The sequence below is a fragment of the Telopea speciosissima genome, unplaced genomic scaffold (genome assembly GCF_018873765.1).
Source record: "Telopea speciosissima isolate NSW1024214 ecotype Mountain lineage unplaced genomic scaffold, Tspe_v1 Tspe_v1.0528, whole genome shotgun sequence".
Lineage (NCBI taxonomy): Eukaryota > Viridiplantae > Streptophyta > Magnoliopsida > Proteales > Proteaceae > Telopea > Telopea speciosissima.
In genome coordinates, this window is record NW_025317864.1 from 1,164 (window position 1) to 25,034 (window position 23,871).

General features: G+C 41.8%; 5 protein-coding genes across 6 annotated transcripts; 3 read left to right on the forward strand and 2 right to left on the reverse strand.

Annotated features, from left to right (window-relative positions):
* The first annotated feature begins 5,283 nt into the window (after window positions 1–5,283).
* Window positions 5,284–7,880, forward strand: LOC122648177 (transmembrane 9 superfamily member 11). The gene is made up of 2 exons (XM_043841427.1): window positions 5,284–5,298; window positions 5,425–7,880. Exon 2 carries the CDS (start codon window positions 5,501–5,503, stop codon window positions 7,490–7,492), a length of 1,992 nt encoding a protein of 663 aa, XP_043697362.1. The 5' UTR covers window positions 5,284–5,298; window positions 5,425–5,500; the 3' UTR covers window positions 7,493–7,880.
* Window positions 7,881–11,279: 3,399 nt separating this feature from the next.
* LOC122648175 (transmembrane 9 superfamily member 11-like) lies at window positions 11,280–14,010 on the forward strand. 2 transcript variants are annotated; one of them, XM_043841423.1, is made up of 2 exons: window positions 11,280–11,414; window positions 11,534–14,010. In XM_043841423.1, exon 2 carries the CDS (start codon window positions 11,609–11,611, stop codon window positions 13,598–13,600), a length of 1,992 nt encoding a protein of 663 aa, XP_043697358.1. In that variant the 5' UTR covers window positions 11,280–11,414; window positions 11,534–11,608; the 3' UTR covers window positions 13,601–14,010. The 2 variants fall into 2 exon arrangements, with proteins under 2 accessions (XP_043697358.1, XP_043697359.1); XM_043841424.1 differs by having other exon boundaries at window positions 11,280–11,382.
* Window positions 14,011–16,430: 2,420 nt separating this feature from the next.
* LOC122648173 (F-box/LRR-repeat protein 2-like) lies at window positions 16,431–18,354 on the reverse strand. The gene is made up of 2 exons (XM_043841421.1): window positions 18,327–18,354; window positions 16,431–18,267 (listed from the first exon to the last, which is right to left on the reverse strand). Exon 2 carries the CDS (start codon window positions 18,254–18,256, stop codon window positions 16,478–16,480), a length of 1,779 nt encoding a protein of 592 aa, XP_043697356.1. The 5' UTR covers window positions 18,257–18,267; window positions 18,327–18,354; the 3' UTR covers window positions 16,431–16,477.
* A 4,464-nt stretch (window positions 18,355–22,818) lies between these two features.
* LOC122648176 (amelogenin, X isoform-like) lies at window positions 22,819–23,214 on the reverse strand. Its single transcript, XM_043841426.1, has one exon. It carries the CDS (start codon window positions 23,212–23,214, stop codon window positions 22,819–22,821), a length of 396 nt encoding a protein of 131 aa, XP_043697361.1.
* A 158-nt stretch (window positions 23,215–23,372) lies between these two features.
* LOC122648174 (glycine-rich protein DOT1-like) lies at window positions 23,373–23,854 on the forward strand. The gene is made up of 2 exons (XM_043841422.1): window positions 23,373–23,434; window positions 23,578–23,854. The coding sequence occupies exons 1-2, from the start codon at window positions 23,373–23,375 to the stop codon at window positions 23,852–23,854; spliced, it is 339 nt and encodes a 112-aa protein (XP_043697357.1).
* The last annotated feature ends 17 nt before the right edge of the window (window positions 23,855–23,871 follow it).

Genomic DNA, 23,871 nt, shown 5'->3' on the forward strand with positions numbered 1-23,871 from the left:
TAGTAGGAAGGAAAAAAAAGAACTCTCAACCAAATGGTCTATCATGTATCAGATTTTATCATGATTTTGTTTTATTAGTTTTCTATTGAGGCAGTAAACTGTCAAGTCGGTGTTTCGAACTGCGATCAGCAGACGCAAAGGAAAGGGGACACCAGAGATGACCGGAGTAGACTCCAGTGGAGACTCTCCGATTTCTAAGTTAGTTTTCTGGCAACAATCAAGAATAACAGAGCAAATTCGCACACAACTTAAGAGTTCAATCCGTATTTGTTCGAGTGAGATGCAATACCTTGCGATGTAAGGCATGTCGTATTCCTCAATTTTGAGAAGTTTCCATTCACGGAATTCTTGAGGAGTTTCCCTTACTAATTTGGGAGTTCAATCCCGCTTTCATAGATCTTCTTGAGCCGTTTTTGGTGAGGTGATGCCAGTTTCCTATACTGAGTAGGATACTAATAGTAGTGCTTGATTTAAAGTTGGTTTTCGTTTGGAAAGATATGACCTGGCACAAGGGTCTAACTCACTAATCTTCTTCAAGATCTGCACTCTCCATGTGTTATGTTTTGAGCGGTTAGTTTATTTTACCCATATCAATTTCTATGGAAGACACTTTTCAAACATTTTCTCGAGCTCCTAACGACATGTGGACATTCTATATTAGTCTAGATCGTTAGCCACGGTTAGATGTAGGGGTGTCAATTTCAGGTCCGGTCCGCCAAGCCCGATCGAGCTCGCCCGGTTAAAGTCCGGCCTGGCCCGGTCTGATTGCTAAACATGCCGGGCAGTCCCGGTGTGGCTTCCTAGTCCGTTGGGCGTCCGATCGGATCGACTGATTCCAAGCCTGACCTAGACAGTCATGTTATAGCCCGACCCAATCGACCCTTTAACTTATAAACTTTCCCTTCCCTTCCCTCCAAATTTCTCTTTTTTTGTTTGTTTATTTGTTGGTCTTTGACATTTATTGGTTAGATACACTTAACGTAGGTGAGATGAAGCTTAGTTTTAGTTTTTAGATCTTACTTTGTTAAATATCAATTAGTAATCCTACACCGTTTAGAGACCGTTTAGAGTTAAATGACTCATTAACCCATTTTAGACCCGATTTAAGCCTGTTTAACCCGAATAAGGCTGCCCCGATTATAGACCGAACACCGACTGACCAAAATGAAACCGTACCATGCCCACCTAAGGCAAGCCCGAATACCTAAATGATCGGACACGGTGCAGCTTGTAAAATTGGTGAGGCCCGATTGGGCCCGACCTTGACCGACCGAACCCGACTGATTGACACCCCTGATTAGATGATATAATTAATGATTATCTTCATCAAACTTCGGCCATAGATAAATTGCTACACTAATTATTTAGGGTATGGTGAAAAGAATTCTTAAGATTCTACCCCCCCCCCCCCCCCCCCCAAAAAAAATTCTTGACATAGTTTTTTTTTTTGTTTGGTAGAAAAATTCTGAAGATAGTCATGAACCTTGCTTCCTATACTTTATATGTATTTTCTAAATTTTTTTTTGGTAAGTATTTTGTACTTACCCCATTACTTAATGAGAAAAAGCTTTCCTACAAAACTTGAGTGCAATTTTCCTTTCACGTGATCCCTTTTAGGGAAATAGAACGCCTGCATGGTTATTTTGCCTACATCCAAGACTTTGCAAAATTACTGGTCAGTGCCTAGTGAACTAAAAAATCTCATTCACTTAAATATTCTTGCACGCACTTTTATTGACCCCTATGTTGATGCTACATGATCGGTTAATGGTCTCTTTCCCATTTTTTTTTTATTTTCTCTCAATTACTTTGAAAATCTGAATATACAGGCCCCATGTGGATGAATATATTTTTTCAATATAACCATTTGTATGATATACAGATTCCTCTCTACATTGGGAACTTGAGAAACCCTCTCCCTTCATATTTTCATAACATGGAAACAATTTTGTATTATTTTATGTCACATGTATATTATAAGAGAAGAATTCTCTGGCTGGAGGATAAAAGAAAAATAAAAATTTTTGCCTTACAAGAATAACAGATGTTATTACATTCAAATTCCAATACTTATGTTAAATGAATATTGAATATCAAATTGAATCATGATAGTAGTTATGTTAATTGCATACAAATTCTCATATTGGAGTATTTAATTTGCTCCATTTGTAATCCTAACTCTGAAATGTAGGAGGTGATATGGCAGCCCAAAATGGATCCACATGATCCATGTTACTCCTTTTCCATGGCAAGTTTCAGCAATGCCATAAAAGGGATCCATTTTATTATCCTTTTTGGATATTCTTAACCTCTTCTGAAGAAAAATTATCCGAGTCTTCTAGTTTCCTGCCTGACCTAGTTCCCCAGTGCCGGCAATAAGAGGTAGGGGGTGGATCCCATCCAGACAGAGTGTTTGGGTAGGGGTAGGGTGGTTGTTGTGCCCCCCTTGTTACAGGTACTAGGAGAACTAGGCCAGACAGGGAACTGGAGGGGACAAAGATCCACTTCTGAATTGCTCTTAAAGAGTCCAATCCCACAAAGCGAATTGAAGAGGCAACCGAAAAAAACGAAAGAAATTGAGGCATGGGGACTGATGTGGACATGGGGACCATGACTAAGGGTGATAATCGGTTCAGTTTGGTTTGATTCATATTGTAATTGATCCAAACCAAAATCGCATTGATTATTAGCAATTTTAAGCTCCCAAATCAAAACCGGTTCATTTTGATTCCAATTTTTTATTTTTTATTATCTAGACCATAATCGGCTTTAATCAGTTTAAGAATTTGATTATTCAATTTAATCGATACATATTTTGGTTTACGATTTATTTGTTTTAAATGGTTCTAAATGATATAAACTGACGATTTATCAGTTTAAAATCAAAATCAAATTGATTACTTTTCTACTACGTAAAATCAAAATCAAACCAAAATAACAATCAATTTATTGGTTTTGATAAATGGTTTCTGATTTTAGATTAACACCCTTGACCATAACCGATTGTACTTACCAACCCAAATCATCATGCAATTACTGAAACAACCCTTTTTTATGCAGGGGCCAAAGCATGGTTTGCAATCCCCGATCGGTCAAAATCGTCTGGATCGGATCGATATGGGCTTACACGGATTTCAAATAATGACTGATCCTACCTGGCATTAGTGCATCGTTCCCTAGATTGATCAACTCGGTAGGATTGCCCGAATCTCGGGATCAAATAGGTCATTAAAGATTCTAAAATGGTTCATAATCTAGGGATCGGCTCGATCGATTTGCCCAGATTAGATCGATATTGGCCGTGATTTTTAGATTTATTTTAATTTTCATAAATATTAATATTTTCTGATTAATACTTGCCAATCCAGGAACAGATACCTAAAAATCCAATTTTTGATTTATTTTGTACCCATACAGACCGATATTGACCGATCCGAATTGGGATTGACTGACGGATCCCGACAAGGTTCGTAATCTCAGATCAAATCAGCTGACTTTAGCCTGATTGGATCGGTATCGGCCGAGACCGATCTCGATTCCGATCCGATCCAGCTGTACAAACAAGGGTAAGAAGGTAAAAAAAAATAAAAATTTTTTAACAAAAAAAAGGGGCAAAAATGTCATATTTGCCCGAGTTTGAGCGATCCCAATCCGATCCAGCCGATACAATCCGATACCGAGATTACAAACCTAAGTCATCCCAGTATTAGGAACATGGCTCAAAGAGATGATCCCTTTATTATGTAACCCATAATAATTGTACACGTGGTTAACCTAAGATCCTTTACTTGGTAGAGAAGGGTTGGGCCTGGGATTAGGGATGTAAACGGATCGGATTCGGCTCGGATAGTGCTATATCCACATCCGCATCCGATTAGCTATCGGACGGATTCGGATAGTGCTAAACGGATATAGACACGGATACGGATCGGATATTTTATCTGTTTACATGTAAATAAAGGTGTCAATTGGGATGGTTCCCGTTATTTGGGACGGGACGGTACCGGTACCGGTACTAAAAGTGGTAATCCCAATACTGTCCCATTTAGTTAACGGGACCAAACCTAGATCCCAATCCCGATTACTAGCGGGACGGGACGGTACCGGTTCTTAAACTGTTCTAGGCACTGTAGAAAAAGGGAGAAGAAGTTTAATTGTTTCTAACAAGGCGAGTTTATTAGTGTTGTGGAATTTTTTCACTATCATGAAATCTAAGTTGTCTACTGCTTTTTATAAAACAACTTAAATGATGAAATCATAGTTTTACTTCTTCAAACTCCCTAAGATCATATGTAATAAGCTTCTCATTTTTTTAAATCTAGAAAAGTCCTACAAAATGGAAGAATCCCGTTGTGTTTCTTCTTTGATTTTTCCAAATAAAACTCTATTTATCACACATGTCACATGGTAATATGGTACGAAGTGCAAAAAAGAAGAACCTGGTAGATATAGTTGGTCGAGGGAGGAGGGAGTAGCACTGTAGTAGGTTCTGTGAGGAGCGGCTGTTGACCTGTTGTTCCTCTTCGTATTCAAAAGGCAATTAATGAAACTTTAATGAGTCGTAATTCTTATAACCTTTTTTAAAAAAAAAAAAAAAAAAGATCTTATATATTCTTTCTTTTTAAACAGTACTAGTAGTTTCGGTATTATCCGGTACCTAATTGGTATTTCAGTACTGGTACCGTTAGGAATCCCGTCCCAGAACCGTTCTGTCCCAATTATCATTCGATACCAAAATCAGATACCAGTATCGTCCCATTTACTAATGGGACGATCCGATACCGAGTTTTAACGGGACGGTATTGGGACGGTTCCCGGTTTCAGTCCCAAATTGACACCCTTACATATAAATATAGCTTTTCGGGTAGCAATAGACCAAATCTCATTCAATGATTTAATATTTCAATGAGTGCCTCTGTGGAGTCTCTGCCCATGATTCCCATCTCACTCCAACCGGCCGGTCTAATGGTCCAAAAAAACAACCGGTTTCCTCCACGGTCTCAAGAAATGGCACCAAAATTAGTACTAATTCGTAATAAGACGAAAAATGTAGGGGTAGTTCTGTCATAAAAATGTGAATAAGCAAGTCGTGTTAACTGTTAACAGACTAGTTTGGTCTCAAGGCAAGCGGAAATACGGAATAGATGAAAACTGTGTTTGACTCGTCTTCATTTGATTCAACATTCCAAGCCCAGGTTTCAGACGCTTCGCTGGTCTCCATTGTTGCAGAGATCTCTGAAAACGAAGGAGTTTTTCTTTGTCTCTTTCTCTTTGTTTAATTTCTTCGTTTTCTTTAAAAGCTCAGTTGTTTTTTTTTCTTTTTCCTCTCAAACAATCCTCAAGAACTCTTCCAATTGTTATTGTTATTGTTATTGTTATTGCCGCTGCCGCTGGATTAGATTTGTATCTCATTGAAAATTTTCTAGATCTAAATTGGTCTCAATATTTGGGTTCCTCCACCTTTTCTTGATCTGGGTTCCTTCCAGATCGGACGAAAACCATGCAAATACAAGGGAAGATGCACTGTTTCCATCAATTTTGGTTCTGGGTCTTGTTTTCTTTCTTGATTTTTCAATCCGGAGATGGGTTTTACCTTCCGGGTAGTTACCCTCACAAATACAGTGTTGGCGACCTGTTATCAGTGAAAGTGAATTCCCTTACTTCCATCGATACTGAGATGCCCTTCAGCTATTATAGTCTCCCATTCTGCAAGCCTACTGAGGGCGTGAAGGACAGTGCGGAAAACCTCGGTGAGCTTCTCATGGGGGATAGGATCGAGAATTCGCCTTACAAGTTTCAGATGTACACCAATGAGACTGAGACCTTTCTCTGCCAAACCGATTCCTTATCTGCTGATGACTTCAAGCTTTTGACGAAGAGGATCGATGAAATGTATCAAGTAAATCTGATTCTAGACAATCTTCCTGCTATTCGGTACACGAAGAAAGAAAGTTATTTCCTCCGATGGACTGGTTACCCTGTGGGGATCAAGGTTCAAGATGTATACTATGTGTTCAACCATTTGAAATTCACAGTTCTGATTCACAAGTATGAGGAGACCAATGTGGCTGGGGTTATGGGGACTGGCGATGCTGCAGAGGTGATTCCCACAGTCGACAAGCCTGGATCAGATGTGCCCGGTTACATGGTTGTCGGGTTCGAGGTGGTTCCCTGCAGTTTCCAGCACAATGCGAACTCAGTGAATAAGATGAAGATGTACGAGAAATACCCATCACCTATTCGATGTGATCCCTCGACCGTTGCAATGGCCGTTAAGCAAGGTCAACCGTTGGTCTTCACCTACGAAGTGTCCTTCGTGGAGAGCGATATCAAGTGGCCTTCGAGATGGGATGCATATCTGAAGATGGAGGGCTCCAAGGTCCACTGGTTCTCGATTCTCAATTCTCTAACGGTGATCACTTTCCTTGCTGGTATTGTGCTCGTGATCTTCTTGAGGACTATTCGAAGAGACCTCGCTCGCTATGAGGAGCTCGACAAGGAAGCTCAGGCCCAGATGAACGAGGAATTATCTGGGTGGAAGCTTGTTGTGGGAGATGTCTTCAGGGCTCCAGACCATAAGGCACTTCTCTGTATAATGGTTGGAGATGGGATTCAGATTCTTGGAATGGCAGTTGTGACAATCTTATTTGCTGCCCTGGGATTCATGTCTCCAGCTTCTCGTGGCACTCTTATTACGGGTATGCTGTTCTTCTATCTGATCCTTGGAATTGCAGCTGGCTATGCTTCTGTGCGCCTTTGGAAGACGATTGGATGTGGTGATTACAGGGGTTGGGTTTCAATCTCATGGAAGGCTGCCTGCTTCTTCCCTGGTATTGCCTTTCTGATATTATCCACTTTGAATTTCCTTTTGTGGGGTAGCCACAGTACTGGAGCCATTCCCTTTTCACTGTTTGTTATTCTGATTTTGCTTTGGTTCTGCATATCTGTGCCTCTTACTCTTGTTGGTGGGTACCTTGGAGCTAAGGCACCTCACATTGACTATCCAGTTAGGACCAATCAGATCCCCCGTGAAATCCCAGCTCAGAAATACCCATCTTGGTTGTTGGTTCTTGGAGCAGGGACTCTTCCTTTTGGAACACTCTTCATTGAGCTTTTCTTCATAATGTCCAGCATTTGGATGGGCCGTGTTTACTACGTTTTTGGATTTTTGTTCATTGTTATGATACTCCTTGTGGTAGTCTGTGCTGAAGTGTCCCTAGTCCTCACATACATGCACCTTTGTGTGGAGGATTGGAGGTGGTGGTGGAAATCCTTCTTTGCTTCGGGTTCTGTTGCCATCTACATTTTCTTGTACTCCATTAATTATCTCATATTCGATCTTAAAAGTCTGAGCGGCCCTGTCTCAGCTACCCTTTACCTTGGTTACTCACTCTTCATGGTTGTAGCGATTATGTTCGCCACAGGCACAGTTGGATTTCTTTCTTCCTTCTGGTTTGTGCATTACCTGTTCTCTTCAGTGAAACTAGATTGAGCTTCCCCCACTCCAAGAGATGTTTCTCCCAAAACATTTTCCGCAACACACTGAAAAATTGAAGACCACAACTCGCGTATGCCTTGAAGTTCTTTTCCACCTGTCCTGGGTTCATTTTGTTCGTAAACTTGGTAAAGGTAATAATAACCTCATCCAGTTTTGATTAATTCTCGAGTAGGTAATTGCTACATAGACCGTTCTTTTCTTGCATCTTGAGAGATAGACAGTAAGAGTTGGTAGTAGTTGTGGGTATCAATTTTTTTCTCTGTAATTGGTTAATTGAGGAGAACGGTTTATGTACTGTATGAATCATAATCCAGAGATTCATGATTTTGTTGTTTCCAATTCAGAATTGTCTAAATATTTTATTTGAGCAGTTTCTTTTCTTCCCCATATTCGACATCGACATAGTTGGTGTTCTCATTCTAAGGCCAAGCTTCTGTTTCTTCAAAATCCTTACATGTTTCATGAGAAAACACCTGTGTTAGGAGGTGCACAAATGATGAAGGGTGATGGTGATGGTGATGATTCAATCACATTTTACTGTTTAAGTAACTGGTGTGATTGCACATTAATTTCACGCATCATAATCTGCTTAAGCTACTAAGCCTGTAGGATCATCTATAGCACGATAACTCTGTATTATTTTGCGGACCTAATGTACCCAAGGCCTGAATGAGTGATCTTTCACCAGACAGCTCTACCTTGAATTTGGTTTTTTCAATTCATTCACTACTGAACTCAGGACAATGTATACGATTTATACCCAATGCCTGCCATTGGTCATATGGTTTAATGGTCGTTTGGCTTTTTTCTTTAAACCTTGGTTTTTTTATTTTTATCAACAATCTTATTTCTTCCATACGATTGGGATCGAAGAAGGTGCTTGCTGGTTTATGCTGTAACCTGGTTGAGTCCTGTCTTCCCTTTGCGTCGCTCTGTACTCCCCTTCTTGTGATATGCACTCTCACCTACAGCACTTGTAGTGTATCCAAAGCTCCCCTTCCTTTTTCCCAGTCCCCCCACAACCCCCCCCCCCCCAAAGAAAAAAGAAAAAAGAAAAAGAAAAAGAAAAATTCTGCTATGATTGAAGCTCTGAACAGTCCAATGCTTGTTTCACTTCACAAACATTTACAACTATGAGCTACTCAGTTCCTTTCAGTATTTGTTCCAAGGTCTACTTACTTGTTGACTGAGATGACTGCAATTTCGAGTTAGTGTATAACAGACTTGATCCGGAGTGACAAATACCACAGGGCTGTTTTCCAGAAACAATTTGGGCAAACCTTGAAGTCTGAGCACAGAAAGGTTTGAACTATTGGAGGACATACTCCATCCTTGACCGAAGATATAGGTGATTAAGTAGTCGAGGCCTCAGACCTCATAGATATTGACTATTGGGACTGAACTCTGTCCTACCATGTTATATTATCACATCCGGTGGACTCCTTAGAAATGCTGAATTAACTTAGGAAAATCATATGGTTGGTTCTTGAGTGTCTGATACCTGCTAAAATCTTAGGGTTGGTTCGTGGCTTATGTAGATGGCTGTGGTCTTGGAAGACAGTCTTTGAAACATGGTTCAAAGACTTCTATCCTTAGCTGGACGGAGCCATAGTGAATATCCTGGCTTTGAAGTTTGTGTACAATTGTATTTATTGAATAGCCTTTGTCCTATACTTCGCCCGGTAATGTGTCAGTCTTGCTACCTCCTCTCCATGCGTTCCCAACCGGTCGAAGATGAAGGGCTCATTAACAAGGATTGAGTTTTTGATTGGACACGAGAACTCGAGGACAGGGTAGGGAAAGAGCTCAGATAAGAATTCCATATCTGATCAAAATATTGAAGGAGGGATAGTCAAAGAGTGCGACAACTAATTGAAATTGGATTGGATGAATTCCCCGGATTCCAATAGCCGGCATTTGATCCCAATTCTGTGAATTATCTTTTGAATCGTCTTGGTTTCATGTTTTCATGTTTGATCTTCATCTTTTGCCATTTTTTTGTGTTGCTCTGACTGTTTTTTATACAATTAGTAATGCATACATATGACTTCTTAGGGTTACCATTATAGTGTAAACTATATTTCCCGGTACTCTTTAAATATCTTAGCAACCTAATCAAGCATCTCAATGTTCTGGTCCAAGATTTCTAATGAATTGCCTTTACTTCCCTACGACGAACAATGTCATATAGAATTTTGGGTCTATCTATCCACAAAACTTTGGATATCAAATATAACAACCCAACCATAAGGTTATCTGATAATAAAAAAATCCAAGTTTGTACACGGTGATTGGAAAACTTTTGCATGAAAAAACATTGTTAAAGCTTTATCTTTTTTTCTTTCCTGATAAGACTGTTAAAGCTTTATCCACCTGCTATTTTCATGGAAATGGATTTATTCCAGCCGTGGCGGGAGCTGGAGGGTCCAACGCTGCAAAACGATAGCAAAAACAGGGGGTGGGGTGGGCTAGTCATTTCATAGGTGGGTCCCACCTGGGCCTAGAGATGCAAACGGATCGAATTCAATTAGATAGTGGCATTATCGAATACGAATTTTCGACTATCTGTTGACATCTTTACCGTTTTTATGATGAGGGTTAGGGTTGAGACTTGAGAGTTCAACAACTACCCTTTCTTCTACTCTTCTTAGTCTTTGATTTTCTCACATAGATATGGGATTTCATGTATCACATTGCATAAAACAATATATATAAACCAATAGAAAATATAGAAAAAAAAATCACATTATGTTAACTTATAAAATTATAAAAATAAGATAATAAAATCCAATAAGGTAACTTAAAAGGATAGACAGATAGAGAGAGATATTTCAGATATTTTATTATCATCGGAGTACTAAACGAATCGGATAATAATCGATCAGATAGGGAGATTATCATATTCGTATCCGATTAATTTCGGATGGATTCGGATTCTCTTAAACGAATATGAACGTGGATCGAATCAGATTTTTGAATATCCATCTACATCTCTACCTAGGCCCCACCTGACAAATGACTAACCCTCCCCCTTTACCCCCCACCCCCACCCCCACCCCCACCCCCACCCCCACGCACACTTTTTTGGGGTGGTTTTCGACCGCTGGACCCTCCAGCTCCTGCCACGGCTGGAGGAGAGCCATCCCATTTTCATGCCCATGAAAATGCAACTTTTTATCTACACTAAGGGTGAGGTAATAACGAAGGCACACTCCCTAGTTAGGAAGGCCATTTCTCTGCAATGTAAAACAATTTGGCTTTAATTCACTCCTTGACTTCATGATTTATGTGTAAATGAAGTTTTCAATACAATAAAATTAATTTTTACTAAAAAAGAGGCAAGGCTCCTCCAACCCTTGAAGGGAAGGCAAGGCCCATCATATTTTTTAGTTGATTTTTTTAAGATCAAACAAAGTTGATCTATTTGATTGTAAATAATTCCTCAAAATTCTATAAAAATATCAATCAGGAACGGTCCAGACCCGCTAATCTGTCTTGGGGATCAGCAGTGTCCAATCTGCATCCTAGGGGTTGAACCGTTTGAGTAGGACACCAAACTGGTTCAACAACTGGTCCGGTTTAATAACATCGATGATGGTTCATTAGCTAGTAATAACATGGAGAATAGAGGGGTACTTGTGTCATATAAATACTGATCTGACGGTGGGGAAATGTATTTTATAGTCATTTCGGACTCCAGAGAGATGAAGGCTTGTTAATATAGTGGTTTTAGTTGCAACTGCGCGAATAACATTCAAAGTCAGAAGGGAGAAAGAGAGCTTTCGTATTTAGGGCTTCTTCCTCTTTCGATCTGAGGCAGAATTAATTAAGACTCTTCGGATCTCCGTAGTCGCAGAAATCTCTAAACGGAGCGGCTTATCTTTGTTATTTTTCCGTCTCGCCGTCTATTTGGAAGGTCAGTTGCTTTTTTTCCATTCCTGTAGAAAATTTCCTATGGAAGGTTGTAATTGTTATTCACTACTAGCTCTAGAGTTTGAATCTCATAGTAATATAATTCGAAGTTTTTATTTCTAGATCTACATTGATCCCACGATTTGGCCTTCTCTACGCATCTCTTGGTCTGGGTTCCTTCCAGATCTGAAGAAAACCATGCAAAAACTGGGAACGATGGGCTGTTTCTGTCAATTATGGGTCTGGGTATTGCTTTGCTGCTTGATTTTTCAATCTGGAGATGGGTTTTATCTTCCGGGTAGTTACCCCCATAAATACGAAGTCGGCGAGCTGTTATCAGTGAAAGTAAATTCTCTTACTTCCATTGATGCTGAGATGCCCTTCAGCTATTACAGTCTACCCTTCTGTAAACCTAGTGAGGGCGTGAAAGACAGCCGAGAAAACCTTGGTGAACTCCTCATGGGGGATAGGATCGAGAATTCGCCTCTCAGGTTTAAGACTTACACCAACGAAACCGAGATCTTTCTCTGCGAAACCGGTCCATTGTCAGCCGACGACTTCAGTGTTTTGACCAAGAGAATAGATGAGATGTATCAGGTGAATCTGATCCTTGACAACCTCCCTGCGATTCGCTACACAAAGAAAGATAATTACTTCATTCGGTGGACTGGTTACCCCGTCGGTATCAAGGTTCAGGATGTTTACTATATGTTCAACCATTTGAAATTCACGGTTCTGGTTCACAAGTATGAGGAAACCAATATGGCCGGAATGATGAGCACTGGTGATGCTGGGGAGGTGATCCCTACAATGGAGAAGGCCGGATCCAATGTGCCAGGTTACATGGTTGTGGGATTTGAGGTGGTTCCGTGCAGTTTCCAGCATGAGATGGAAGCGGTTAAGAAACTGAAGATGTATGAAAAATACCCATCTCCCATCCACTGCGATCCCTCCACTGTGGCGATGGCCGTTAAGCAAGGTCAGTCATTGGCCTTCACCTATGAGGTCACCTTTGTGGAGAGCGATATCAAATGGCCATCTAGATGGGATGCATACTTGAAGATGGAGGGAGCTAAGGTCCACTGGTTTTCAATTCTCAACTCTCTAATGGTGATCACCTTCCTTGCTGGTATTGTGCTCGTGATATTCTTGAGGACTGTCCGGCGGGACCTTACTCGCTATGAGCAGCTTGACAAGGAAGCACAGGCCCAGATGAATGAGGAGCTATCAGGGTGGAAGCTTGTCGTGGGAGATGTCTTCAGGACTCCAAACAATCCGACCCTCCTTTGTATAATGGCTGGAGATGGTGTTCAGATTCTGGGAATGGCAGTTGTGACAATCATGTTTGCTGCACTTGGCTTCATGTCTCCAGCTTCTCGTGGAGCGCTTCTCACTGGTATGCTATTCTTCTACATGTTCCTTGGAATTGCAGCAGGTTATGTTGCTGTTCGGCTTTGGAGGACAATCAGTTGTAACAGTAACGTGGGATGGATATCAATCTCATGGAAGGCTGCCTGCTTCTTCCCTGGTATTGCCTTTCTGATACTAACCACTTTGAATTTCCTTTTGTGGGGTAGCCATAGTACTGGGGCAATTCCTTTCTCCATTTTTGTTGTTCTAATTTTGCTCTGGTTCTGCATCTCTGTTCCTCTTACTCTTGTTGGTGGGTACCTTGGGGCTAAGGCACCTCACATTGAGTACCCTGTTCGGACTAATCAGATCCCTCGTGAAGTCCCAGCTCAAAAGTACCCATCTTGGTTGTTGGTCCTTGGAGCAGGGACTCTTCCTTTTGGTACCCTCTTCATTGAGCTCTTCTTCATATTATCTAGCATTTGGATGGGTCGTGTCTACTATGTTTTCGGATTCTTGTTCATAGTACTGACCCTTCTTGTGGTAGTCTGCGCTGAAGTGTCCCTTGTTCTAACTTACATGCACCTCTGTGTGGAGGACTGGAGGTGGTGGTGGAAATCCTTCTTTGCTTCTGGTTCTGTTGCCCTCTACATTTTCTTGTACTGCATAAACTATCTCATATTTGATCTTAGGAATCTGAGCGGTGCTGTCTCGTCAACTCTATTCCTTGGTTACTCACTCTTCATGGTTATAGCAATCATGCTTGCCACAGGCACAGTTGGTTTCATTTCTTCCTTCTGGTTTGTGCATTACCTGTTCTCTTCAGTGAAACTAGATTGAATTTCCCCACCTCAAGGAACTCTTATTTTTTAAACAGTAGTGGAGATGACTAGAAAATGGAACAACACAGCTCATGTACACCTTGAACTTCTTTATCAACCTGTCCTGAATTTATTCTCTTCTTAAACTTGGTAAAGATTATACTATTTTCATCCAGTTTTGATTAATTCCTTAGTAGTTCATAGCTGCATGATACTGTTCTTTTCTTGCATATTGGGGCATGGGTATTCACAGTTACTCGTAGTTGGTGGTATCAGCTTTGATCTCTCTATTTGATTACTCAGCAGATGGATTTATGTATTATTATGCAGAGATTCGTGGTCTTCTTGTTTCTGATTTAGAATTGTTAAATGTTTGAGTTGAGCAAATTCTTTTGATCACTTGTTTTATGGAGACCATCATTAGCGTTATTGTGTACTTCGTGTTTGAGACTAAATTCATTTTTTTGAACAATTTATTTTTTGAGGTAATCGTCAATTATTTTTGTGAATGATGGTGGCAATGGCTTTATTACACAACTTTGGGAATGGCTGTTAAATCAATTTATGGTTGGTTATACTCTAGGTTCAACAGTAACAACTCTACTTCTTTCTCATGGCTGATCTGCATTATTTTAGCCGCTACCACATTGTCTTACACATTCTTCACTACCTTAAGTTATGTAATTGTAAAAAAAGGGCGTACCCAGTGCAAAAGACTCCCGCCACAGCGGGGTCTGTGGAGGGTCATAATGACCGCAGTCTCATCCTTGCTTTCGCAAAGAGGCTGTTTCCAGACGCAAACCTGTGACCACTTTGTCACAATGGAGCAACCTTATCGTTGCACCATGACCCGTCCTCTAGTTTATGTAACCATAAGATCATCAATGTAATGATTATTGCATTAGCAACTGACCTACAGGCCAAAAGCGAGAAACTGGAGCTGTATATTGTATATTCATTAGGCTACTCTGAGAAATTATTTCCCAAGTCTACTTCTACTTCTACTTCTCAACTGAGAAATTATGTTACTACTTTCCGTTGCAGTGTGTAAAACATGATTATGAAGAGGGTACACTCTTTTGGTCCAGAAATATTGTGAGGAAACTCACTATTGAGAGATGGGAAGAGGAAGGATTCGGCTCCTCTCTAGCACACACCAGAGCTGGATATCGTCTGGCACAGCAGCATATGTTGACACATGGATTTAGGTGTAATCGAACAGCACCCCCAAGCTGGAAATGAGGATTTCAAAATGAAGTAATCCTTCTCTCCAGTGCATGTGCACTATGCTCAGATGTGTTTCATCCATCCTCACTGACCACGTGTTGACATATGCTGCTGTACCAGACGATGTCTAGCTCGAGGGTGCGTTAAATCCGAATAGGAAGGGCACATCACCAGTAGTACACGTCGTCTCATAAAGACTGACTCTCTCCTCACTTAAAATAACTCTTTCTGTCTCTCCATTAACCATGTGTGATTTCCCTTTCCCATTTGCTTGTGTTGATCCATTAACATTTTAAAAAAAAATAGGCAAGAGATCATGGATCTTTATCACTTCCATTTTGCTGACCGGCCCAGTTCCCCAGTTCCTCTAACAAAGGGGGGCTGAAATGACCTCTCTACCCATGCCCAAACACCCTGCCCGGGTGGGGTCCACCATCCCCCTATTAGAGGAACTGGGGAACTGGGCCGATCAGCAAACTGGAGGTGATAATTTTCCAGAGATCATAACCTGGTTGGATGGCAAACAAGGTTATCAACATGGATAGGATTTTTTATTTTATGAGATAGAATGGTAATTTTGTGCATGCTGGCAGATCCATGCGATGAGGAATCTTTGTTTAACTTTAAGAAATTAGGGTTAGATGAAGGGTGGGGGGGAGGGGGGAGGGGGGCACACCCAAGGCCAGTCCCTAGACGCAGTAACACGCTGGAGAGGATTTTTTTACACGTCGATGAGTATGTGCTGCACTCCCAGCTATAGCACTGACACTGAGGTAAAGTCGTTGGTGGATGGCGCCCTTAAAAACTTGAAACTTGGTCTTGAAAAGGATAAGCTGCCACAACGAGGGTAGCCTGGGTTTTATATCTCCAAATTGGATTTATAACTTTTGGTGGGGGGAGGGGTGAGGATAGGTCTCACATCCCATAGAGGGTGTGAGATCTGTCCCCAGTCCCATATTGGGATAGGAAAATGAAAAAGGATAGGATCCAACATGATTGGTTTCCATATTGGTTTAATATTAGATCAGAACTTTTTGGAAATTCACCAAAATCTTAGAAAGTGTAATTAAGAAGAGGAAGCAAGCTTTGTCACATGTCTTTGATTTTCTAGTGTTTTTGAATCAAAAGTCTTGTCTCTGACTCTATTTAGTTATGTTATAAGTTTCATTAATTTTTTTGTTGTTTTATTGATTAAAAGAAGGAAAAAAATAGTAAAAAATAAGAGATCTAAGGGCCTCTTTGGTATCATTTGTATTTTTTATTTTTGCCCAAAAAAAACGTTTTTAAATGCATTAATGATTGATTCTAAAATGTGTTTGGGGAATTTATATTAGTCATCGATTCCAATAAATGCTCCCCATGAACCCCAACGGTTAGATTCTCACCTGTCTACAGAAGCATTCGACGCTTAATGAGTATCCTATTTTCCTGCTATGCATTTGCATCTCATCAAATCAAATCATTATGCCTTTATTATCGAATTAGTCACATTATTGTATGAATTATACACCACAAGAGATCAAGCCAAAGCAATATTACATGTCAGCAAAAAAGAATACAAGGAGTATAGAACACTGGATAATGACAATTTCAATCGCATTTACCCCAAAAAAAAAAAATTCAATCTCCAAAATTAGTGACAGGGAAATCTCTTGGCCAATAACAATAGCTAACAATCATGAACCCAACACCCATGGCGCAAGAAAAAATCCCTTTGCTTCTCATCTGTGGAAACAAGTTCACATGGTGGGATTAGGTTCCTCAGAGATGGCCTTGAGAACACCATCCAAGCAATCACACCAGAACCAACATTGCAACACTTCTTCAACCTAACCTCTTTCAATCCCTTGCAATTTGTTACTACCTTCTTCAACCCTTTACCCGTTACTCCCAGACAACCTTCCAAGTCCAAATGTAGAAGCCAACGACTGCTCTGCACCATCATACATAGCCCCTCATCGTTGATGCTTGATCCTGCAGCATGAAGAACTTCCAATTTGGAAAACCCGAAACTAGTCCCGAGGTTACTCATCCTGCTGCACCCACTCACCTCTAACATTTTAATCTCGCTGCAGTTCATACCAATGTACCCAATTCCTTCTCCTGTAATGCTCCAACAGTGGCTTATGTCAAGTGATATCAGGTTGGGGCAGACCATTGCTATCCCTTTGAGGGTTTTGTCGGTCAGACACTTGTTCCATGACAATTTCAAGGTTTGGAGTTTGGAGTTCTTCTTCAACTCTGAAGGGCAATCTTCTTTGCCTAGACTTGTTCTCTCCATTCTGATTTCCTCCAGAAGAGGACAGGTTTGCGCCAACAAGAAGAAGGTTGAATTTGTAAGATTGGAGTTGGAGTTTAGATTTATGACGTTTACATCATGGAGATAGTGGGATAACTCCAACAGGGACTGGTCGGTGAGGAAAGCTATTCCTTCTATGTCTAAGTAGTTAAGAGAACTGTATTTGGACAACAGTGAAGATATTCCAGCAAATGTGAATCCTCGGCAGCGAGATAATGCAAGTCTGCGTAAAGGAAGATCTGCTTGGATGATCGAATTGAGAAGATCGTCTGAAATGATCATTTGAGAGAAATCAAGAGTGCCCAAAGCTCTTGCACAAATGAAAGAGCTTTCGATTGTAAAGGAAGAAGAAGATGCAGCAGCAGAAGAAGAGGTCTTGTTTCCATTTACTGATAGGGAAATCAAATGAGGATTGTGATGGATCGCCAAAGCAATTCCAATTTCGCTTATAAGACTGCAATCACGAGCCACAATTTCGCTCAGAAATACACACTTGGATGAAAGAGATCGAAGGGACTGATCCGAAATGAAATGATTTCCAGAGACATTAATTCTACAGAGTCTCTGAAGCTTCGAGGACAAAATCGCAATCCCTGCATCGGTTACAGTACATGGAAAAGAACCTGAGACGGCAAGGTCATCCGCATAATCCAGTTCAGCGAAAGAACCAAAATCTTGTTCTGGATTACTAATATCGAGTTCCTCGAGTGATGGGAACGAATCAGCGATTACAACGAGATCACTGTCCTGCAAGAAACACAATCTTGAGCAGATCAGAATCCTCAAAGTCTTCACCTTGGCTCCCAATTCCTTCATGCCCTCGACGGGAAGTCGCCTCTGCGTGGAGAGATTGAGAACTTCGAGGTTCAATCCAGAGAGAGCGACCTCTCGGAGAAGCCGATTCGAATCGCCATGGAATTCGACGAGATCTATACGCTTGAGCTGGTGAAATCTTCGAAGGAGACCCGAAGTGCCCCCGTGGAGTAGAACTGTGGGATCGGATACTGTTAAACTGGATCGAAGCCGATTAATGATGGAAAGAAACCGTTTGCAGACTAACGATGGGGCTTCCAAGTATCGATTATGTCCCAGGCGATCGAACACCAATTCCCAGCACTCTTCCGGCAAATGTTCCCATTCACCCGCCATTACCACGACTCACAGAGAGAGAATTGCAGCAAACTGGAGTTAGGGTTTCTGGGTTCTGAACGATCAATCGAGAGAGAGAGAGAGAGAGAGAGTGAGGGAGGGAGGGAGTTATATGGGGAGGTAGCAATAGCCGTTAAGGTGTTGTTGGTGGGTGGTGGTTATTTTGGGGGAAGGGATCAAATCATTTGAACGGAAGGAGGCTTGGGGATTTGGTATTTAATGACAAGCAAGACAAAATGGAGAGTTAGTGAAATAGATACCATAGATCCGTTATTGGTTTTCATAATTAAAAAAGAAAAAACAAAAAAATCCGTTATTGAGCTTTAGAATGAATTTCAAATGTAAAGGAGCGGGATTTCCTCCAAATTACCAACGGTATCAACCATCTTAGGGAGGGGCTCTCGTTGTCCTCTTGGTCCTCTCTGGATGCCTTTGTACAAACAAGACTAGTGTCCCATTGATTTTAACCCATCTAGAAATCTGGATTAACATATAATTTTACTTCTTTTTTTTCCCTTTTAACCTCTGAATTAGCAAATATGTATGATCTAGTTGTGGCATAAGATTATAAGACAACCTCCCCCCATCCACAAAAAAGTTGATAATCGGATCGGTGAATTGGTCGATTTGGATCGGAATCGGTCGATGGTCCACCAACATTACCAGGGAGCCGACTTGGAGTCTTTGATGAAATCAATAGCACTTCTAGAGTTAGATTGGATATTCACATATTCAAAACCTAATAGAGGAAAAGTTCTCAAATACACAATTAGCTAAGAACCAATCCCACAATAGGATTTCCCACACTCAGAACAGTACACAATATCCCCAATTTTCAGCAACAAACAAACAAATCATTGTTTGTGCATGTTCGGAAGTGTGTTTCAACCCTTAGAACTATTAAAAAAAAGTTCTACACTATTATAGGATCATGATTCACCATAGAGAAAATAAATCATTGTCAATACTAGATTATTGGATGGGCAGAGAATGAGTTAACCAGAGAATATCACAAATGCCATAATTAGTAAACTCAACACTTGGATGGGGATAAACTTCTGGTCGAAGGTAGAATTGCTAGGACTGATTGACTCTTCAAAAACTCAGTCGATTCTGATGGTTGGATTAGGAGTTATAATAGGATTTCAAAACCAGAAAGTAAAATTGAAAATAACAACTTCTAGCTATTGGATTAGTCCAGTTTCACCATCGAAGGAATGGCCTGGTAATGGTGTCTAACCAAAAAGCTCGAGCTTTAGGGTAGAGAGGCCCTTCCAAGGTCAAGGATGTAAGCTGATAGTTGGAAATCCGAATTCGGTTCGCATCCGTATACATTTAGGAATATTCGTATTTAGTCATGAAATATCCGGATCCGATCACATCCAATTTATACCTGATCCGTTTATATCTCTAGTTTTGATTTCATTTCCCTTCCCTTTATTTTCCTTGCAACCAAATGGAGCTGTTGGAATTGAACAGACCAGGGACGACTTAGAAGGTATGCTCTGTCTGTCAAGACTACGCTTGCCTAAGGGTCAATGAGGTCCCCTGACTTGGTGATGGAAGAGAGATTGCAAATGTAAACATATGTATCCTCTCTTTCCCAGAGCATATATTCTTAGAGTATCTATCCTTGGCCCAGCCTGATCCTTAAGTTGGGCTGGGTTGGGCTGGGCTGGTCTGGTCTGGTCTGGTAGCCCAATTATATAAACATTTTCTATGCAAGAAAATCAAACTTCATTAATCAACTAAAACAAGATTCAACATGGAGTCATAGGAGAAAAAAAATTTGTTGCTACAAGGCTGGCAGCCAAGGAAATGGAATAATTCACTTCCCTTTTGGGTTTATAAATACCGTCCTAGGTTTTGGTATTTTCTAAAATACCCATTTGTTGATGTTTCAACTCTCTCTCTCTCTCTCTCCAACACAGGAACAGTAAAGAACTAGTTTCACAAGCAGAGTAAAGATTAAAGAAGACAAAAGCCCATCTCTTCTTATCCATCTCTCATGGTCTCCTCTTCCATCTCCTCATACCAATGCACCACCCCAATCGAGCTGTCTCCAATTACTCTGATCAAAATAAGCTGTTGGGCAGTTTATGGTATACCTAGCTAGGTACATGATGCACAAGATGGCAGCCCTCATGAGTGTTTTTTGTGGAAGGGCAGTGATAATAATAAGTTCCTCCACATTGCTAGTTTGGTCAATGTTTGTCTTCCCAAGCATGAGCGTAGGCTTGGTTTGATAAGATTTAGAGATGTGAACAAAGCAGGATTGATAAAACTTATTTGGAGGATTATGGAAAAGAAGGGTTTATGGACATAATGGATTTTTTTTCCAAATACCTATTTGAACAGTCAATTGTACATCTGATGCTTCTTGGGCGTGGAGGAAAATTCTCAAGCTTAGGCATCTTGTTCAAAGCTCTATCACCTCCAGTATTGATGATGGGTCCTATACCTGGAGGTGATAGAGCTTAGGTATATATGATGTAGGGTCTGACTAGATGGCCGGCCCTTTTGTCCTCCATTATTTCAAATGCCTCCTCGTACCTTGGACCCTGCCTCTTTGGAGCTTTCCCTTGTGTGGGATCAGTTACAATATATAGCTAGAGGACCCTTTGGTTCGGGGCTTGGGGGATGTTGTTAAATGGTATCCTCCCCCACCCAAGAGATTCTCCTCTACTTCAGTTTGGTATCTCATTTGATCTAGAAGTGATAAGGTGCACGCATCATATTCCAAGGCATAGTTTTATCTCTTGGCGAGCTATGACTAGTACCCTCCCCCACCCAAGAGTTTCTTCTGAGTAGGAATATTTGTATCCACAATTGTTGCTTCTACAAAGAATGCTATTGAAAATGTGGATCTTCTCTTCTTCCGTTGTCCCTTCTTTTGATAGGGAATGGAAGTGGATCAAACAAGTGTTCAAGGGCAAGACGGTCTGTAATCTTTCTGTTAAGATGACGTACTTTGAATCGATCTGCTATATTTGGTGGAAAAGGAACAACTGAACAAGTGCAATGGACCTCTTTTTCTAGATCCTCAAATAAAATTTAGAGAAATGTAGAGTTTCAGGTCAAAACCAAGATTAACTCTTTTCATGCTTTGGATTCAGATCATGCTAAAATAGGCATTTTGTGGCCTTTTGGGGTGGATCCGGCTCCTCTACAGTGCACTTGTGCACCACACGGCATGCAGCGCACATCGTGCAGCTGGGGAGCTCTAATCCACACGTCAGCATACATCCCGACGTGCTAGTGTGTGGATTGAGGCCTCCTCAGCCGCACAATGTGCGCTGCACACTATGCAGCGTGAGAGAGGAGTGTTGGGTTTTTTTGTTGGCATTTATTAAACCAGTTGTTGGGTTGGTTCAATGGTCTAGTTTTGATTATCCATTTGAATGTGAAGTGAAGTTTCTTCAAGTGTTGGAGTTTTCCAAGAAGATAAAGTCTTCATGTAAATGGAAGAGTTGAAACTTCAACTATGTTGGAACCACCAAGAAAGTAGAAGTGGTTCTGGTGGTTGAAGATATTATGCTTGGTGGAGTCTTCCAAGAGTCTCTTTGGAAGAAATGTGAATGAGAAAATACCAAGAAAAATAAAGAAAGTTTTGCGAAGAATTGGCCCAGCACAGAGAGGCCCAGATAGGATTACACTTTAAGAGACATGACCCTACGGTACTTCGGATCCAGATCCTCTACTACCGAACTACCCGGTAGAACCATGCTGCCAAGACACGGCGAGGCGCACTATGACCGCCTTACCCCTGCCCGAGTGCCTTGTCCGAGTGGGGTTAAGGCGATCATTGCGCACCTCACCGTGTCTTGGCAGCACGGTCTTGCCGGGCAGCTCGGCAGTAGAGGATCCAAATTGATGTGGCAATTGTCGTCATGTAATGATATTCATTTCCTGTCTTGTCTTCCGGATCCAGATCTTCTATGGCGTGGGCTGCCCGTCCTACCGTGCTGTGCAGACACAAGGCGGTGCTCATTGACCGCCTTACCCCTGCCCGAGCGCGTTGCCCGAGTGGGGGTAAGGCGGTCATTGCACGTGGCCCTGTGTCTGCGCAGCACAGGTAGGACAGGGCGGTACGCCGTAGAAGATCTGTGTTGTTGTCTTCCTCCTTTAAGTCTGTAACATTTCATTTCATTTGCAATCCAGATCTTCTACGGCGTGCCTGCCCGTAGCGGCCTGAGCGGCTCACAAATAAAGTGAGGCGCAATGATTGCCTTACCCCTGCCCGAGCGGGGTAAGGCGGTCATTGTACTCGCCTTATTTGTGCGCTGCTCAGACCGCTACGGGCAGCGCGCCGTAGAGGATCACGATCCTTTCATTTTGTACCTAAATGTACTAAATAGATAACTAAAACGAAGTATATTATATAGCATTGTAGTAATTAGTAAATACAAAATGGAAGAAAAAGAGAAGTCACTCACAACCCATGAAGAACCCTACCACCCCTTATTAATTTTCAATCCAACCAAGCATTTGATGGATGAGCAGGGGAGTCATTGAGACTTCTCAAGAGTAGCAGAATCAGATGATATGTATATATTGGAAAGCTAAGATGGAGGAGAGAAAGGATCGATCGGTGGCAGAGGTTGCACTGGCTCACCTTCAAAACCATCTGGTGCTGTTGGTATAGACGGTAACGGCTCTGGTTGTTGAGGAACAACTGGGATATCCGGTGGCAGAGGCTGCACTGGCTCACCTTCAAAACCATCTGGTGCGGTTGGTGTAGACGGTAACGGCTCTGGTTGTTGAGGATCAACTGGGATATCCGGTGGCAGAGGCTGCAGTGGCTGACCTTCAAAACCATCTGGGACGGTTGGTGTAGACGGAAACGGCATTGGTTGTTGAGGATCAACTGGGATATCCGGTACCACCGGTGGCGGTGTAGTTAGATCTGGCTGACCTTCAAAACCATCTGGTGCGGGTGGTGTAGACGGAAACGGCATTGGTTGTTGAGGATCAACTGGGACATCCGGTACTACCGATGGCGGTGGAGATAGATCTGGCTGCTCCGGGACAGGAAACGTTGGTGTTTGATCGGGTGCAGAAGGTGTCAACAAGATTGGCGGAGTGAATGAGTCTGGCGGCTGTTGAGGAGGAGAAAATGGCGTATCTATTGGTGTTGGTGGGAGAAGAGGCTCAGATTCCAGCGGTGGAGGCAGCAAGGTTGGTGGCGGAGAAAACACAAAATCTGGTGGTGCCGGTGTGATTACTGGTGACGGCACTGAAAGATCAGGAGGTTGTGGTAGAAGAAAGGACGGTGGAGGAGAAAGTAGTGGTTGATCTGTCACAATAGGCGGTGGAGGAAGTACCACCACAGCCGGTGTTGGAGGAAAAAGGAAGAACGGTGGAGAAAGTAACACCGGTGTTGGTGGAAAAATGAAGATCGGCAGTGGTGGTGGTGGAGGTAGTGACAGAATTACTGGAGGAGGGGGTGAAGGTACTAGTGGAGGAGGAGGAAGTGATGGTGGTGGTGGTGAAGGTATTACCGGAGGAGGAGGTGATGGTGGTGGTGGCGATGGTGGGGGTGGGGACGCTGGAAGTGGAGGTGGTGGTGAGGGTACCACTGTTGGTGGTGGCAGTTGACAACATACAGGCAAAGG

Coding starts and splice junctions, on each gene's coding strand:
- LOC122648175 (XM_043841423.1), top strand. CDS start 11,609: ATGCAAAAACTGGGAACGATGGGCTGTTTCTGTCAATTATGGGTCTGG.
- LOC122648176 (XM_043841426.1), bottom strand. CDS start 23,214: ATGCCGTTTCCGTCTACACCACCCGCACCAGATGGTTTTGAAGGTCAG.
- LOC122648173 (XM_043841421.1), bottom strand. CDS start 18,256: ATGGCGGGTGAATGGGAACATTTGCCGGAAGAGTGCTGGGAATTGGTG.
- LOC122648174 (XM_043841422.1), top strand. CDS start 23,373: ATGGCGTATCTATTGGTGTTGGTGGGAGAAGAGGCTCAGATTCCAGCG. Junction 23,435..23,577: donor CCAGCGGTGGAGGCAGCAAG/GTTGGTGGCGGA, acceptor CGGTGGAGGAAG/TACCACCACAGCCGGTGTTG.
- LOC122648177 (XM_043841427.1), top strand. CDS start 5,501: ATGCAAATACAAGGGAAGATGCACTGTTTCCATCAATTTTGGTTCTGG.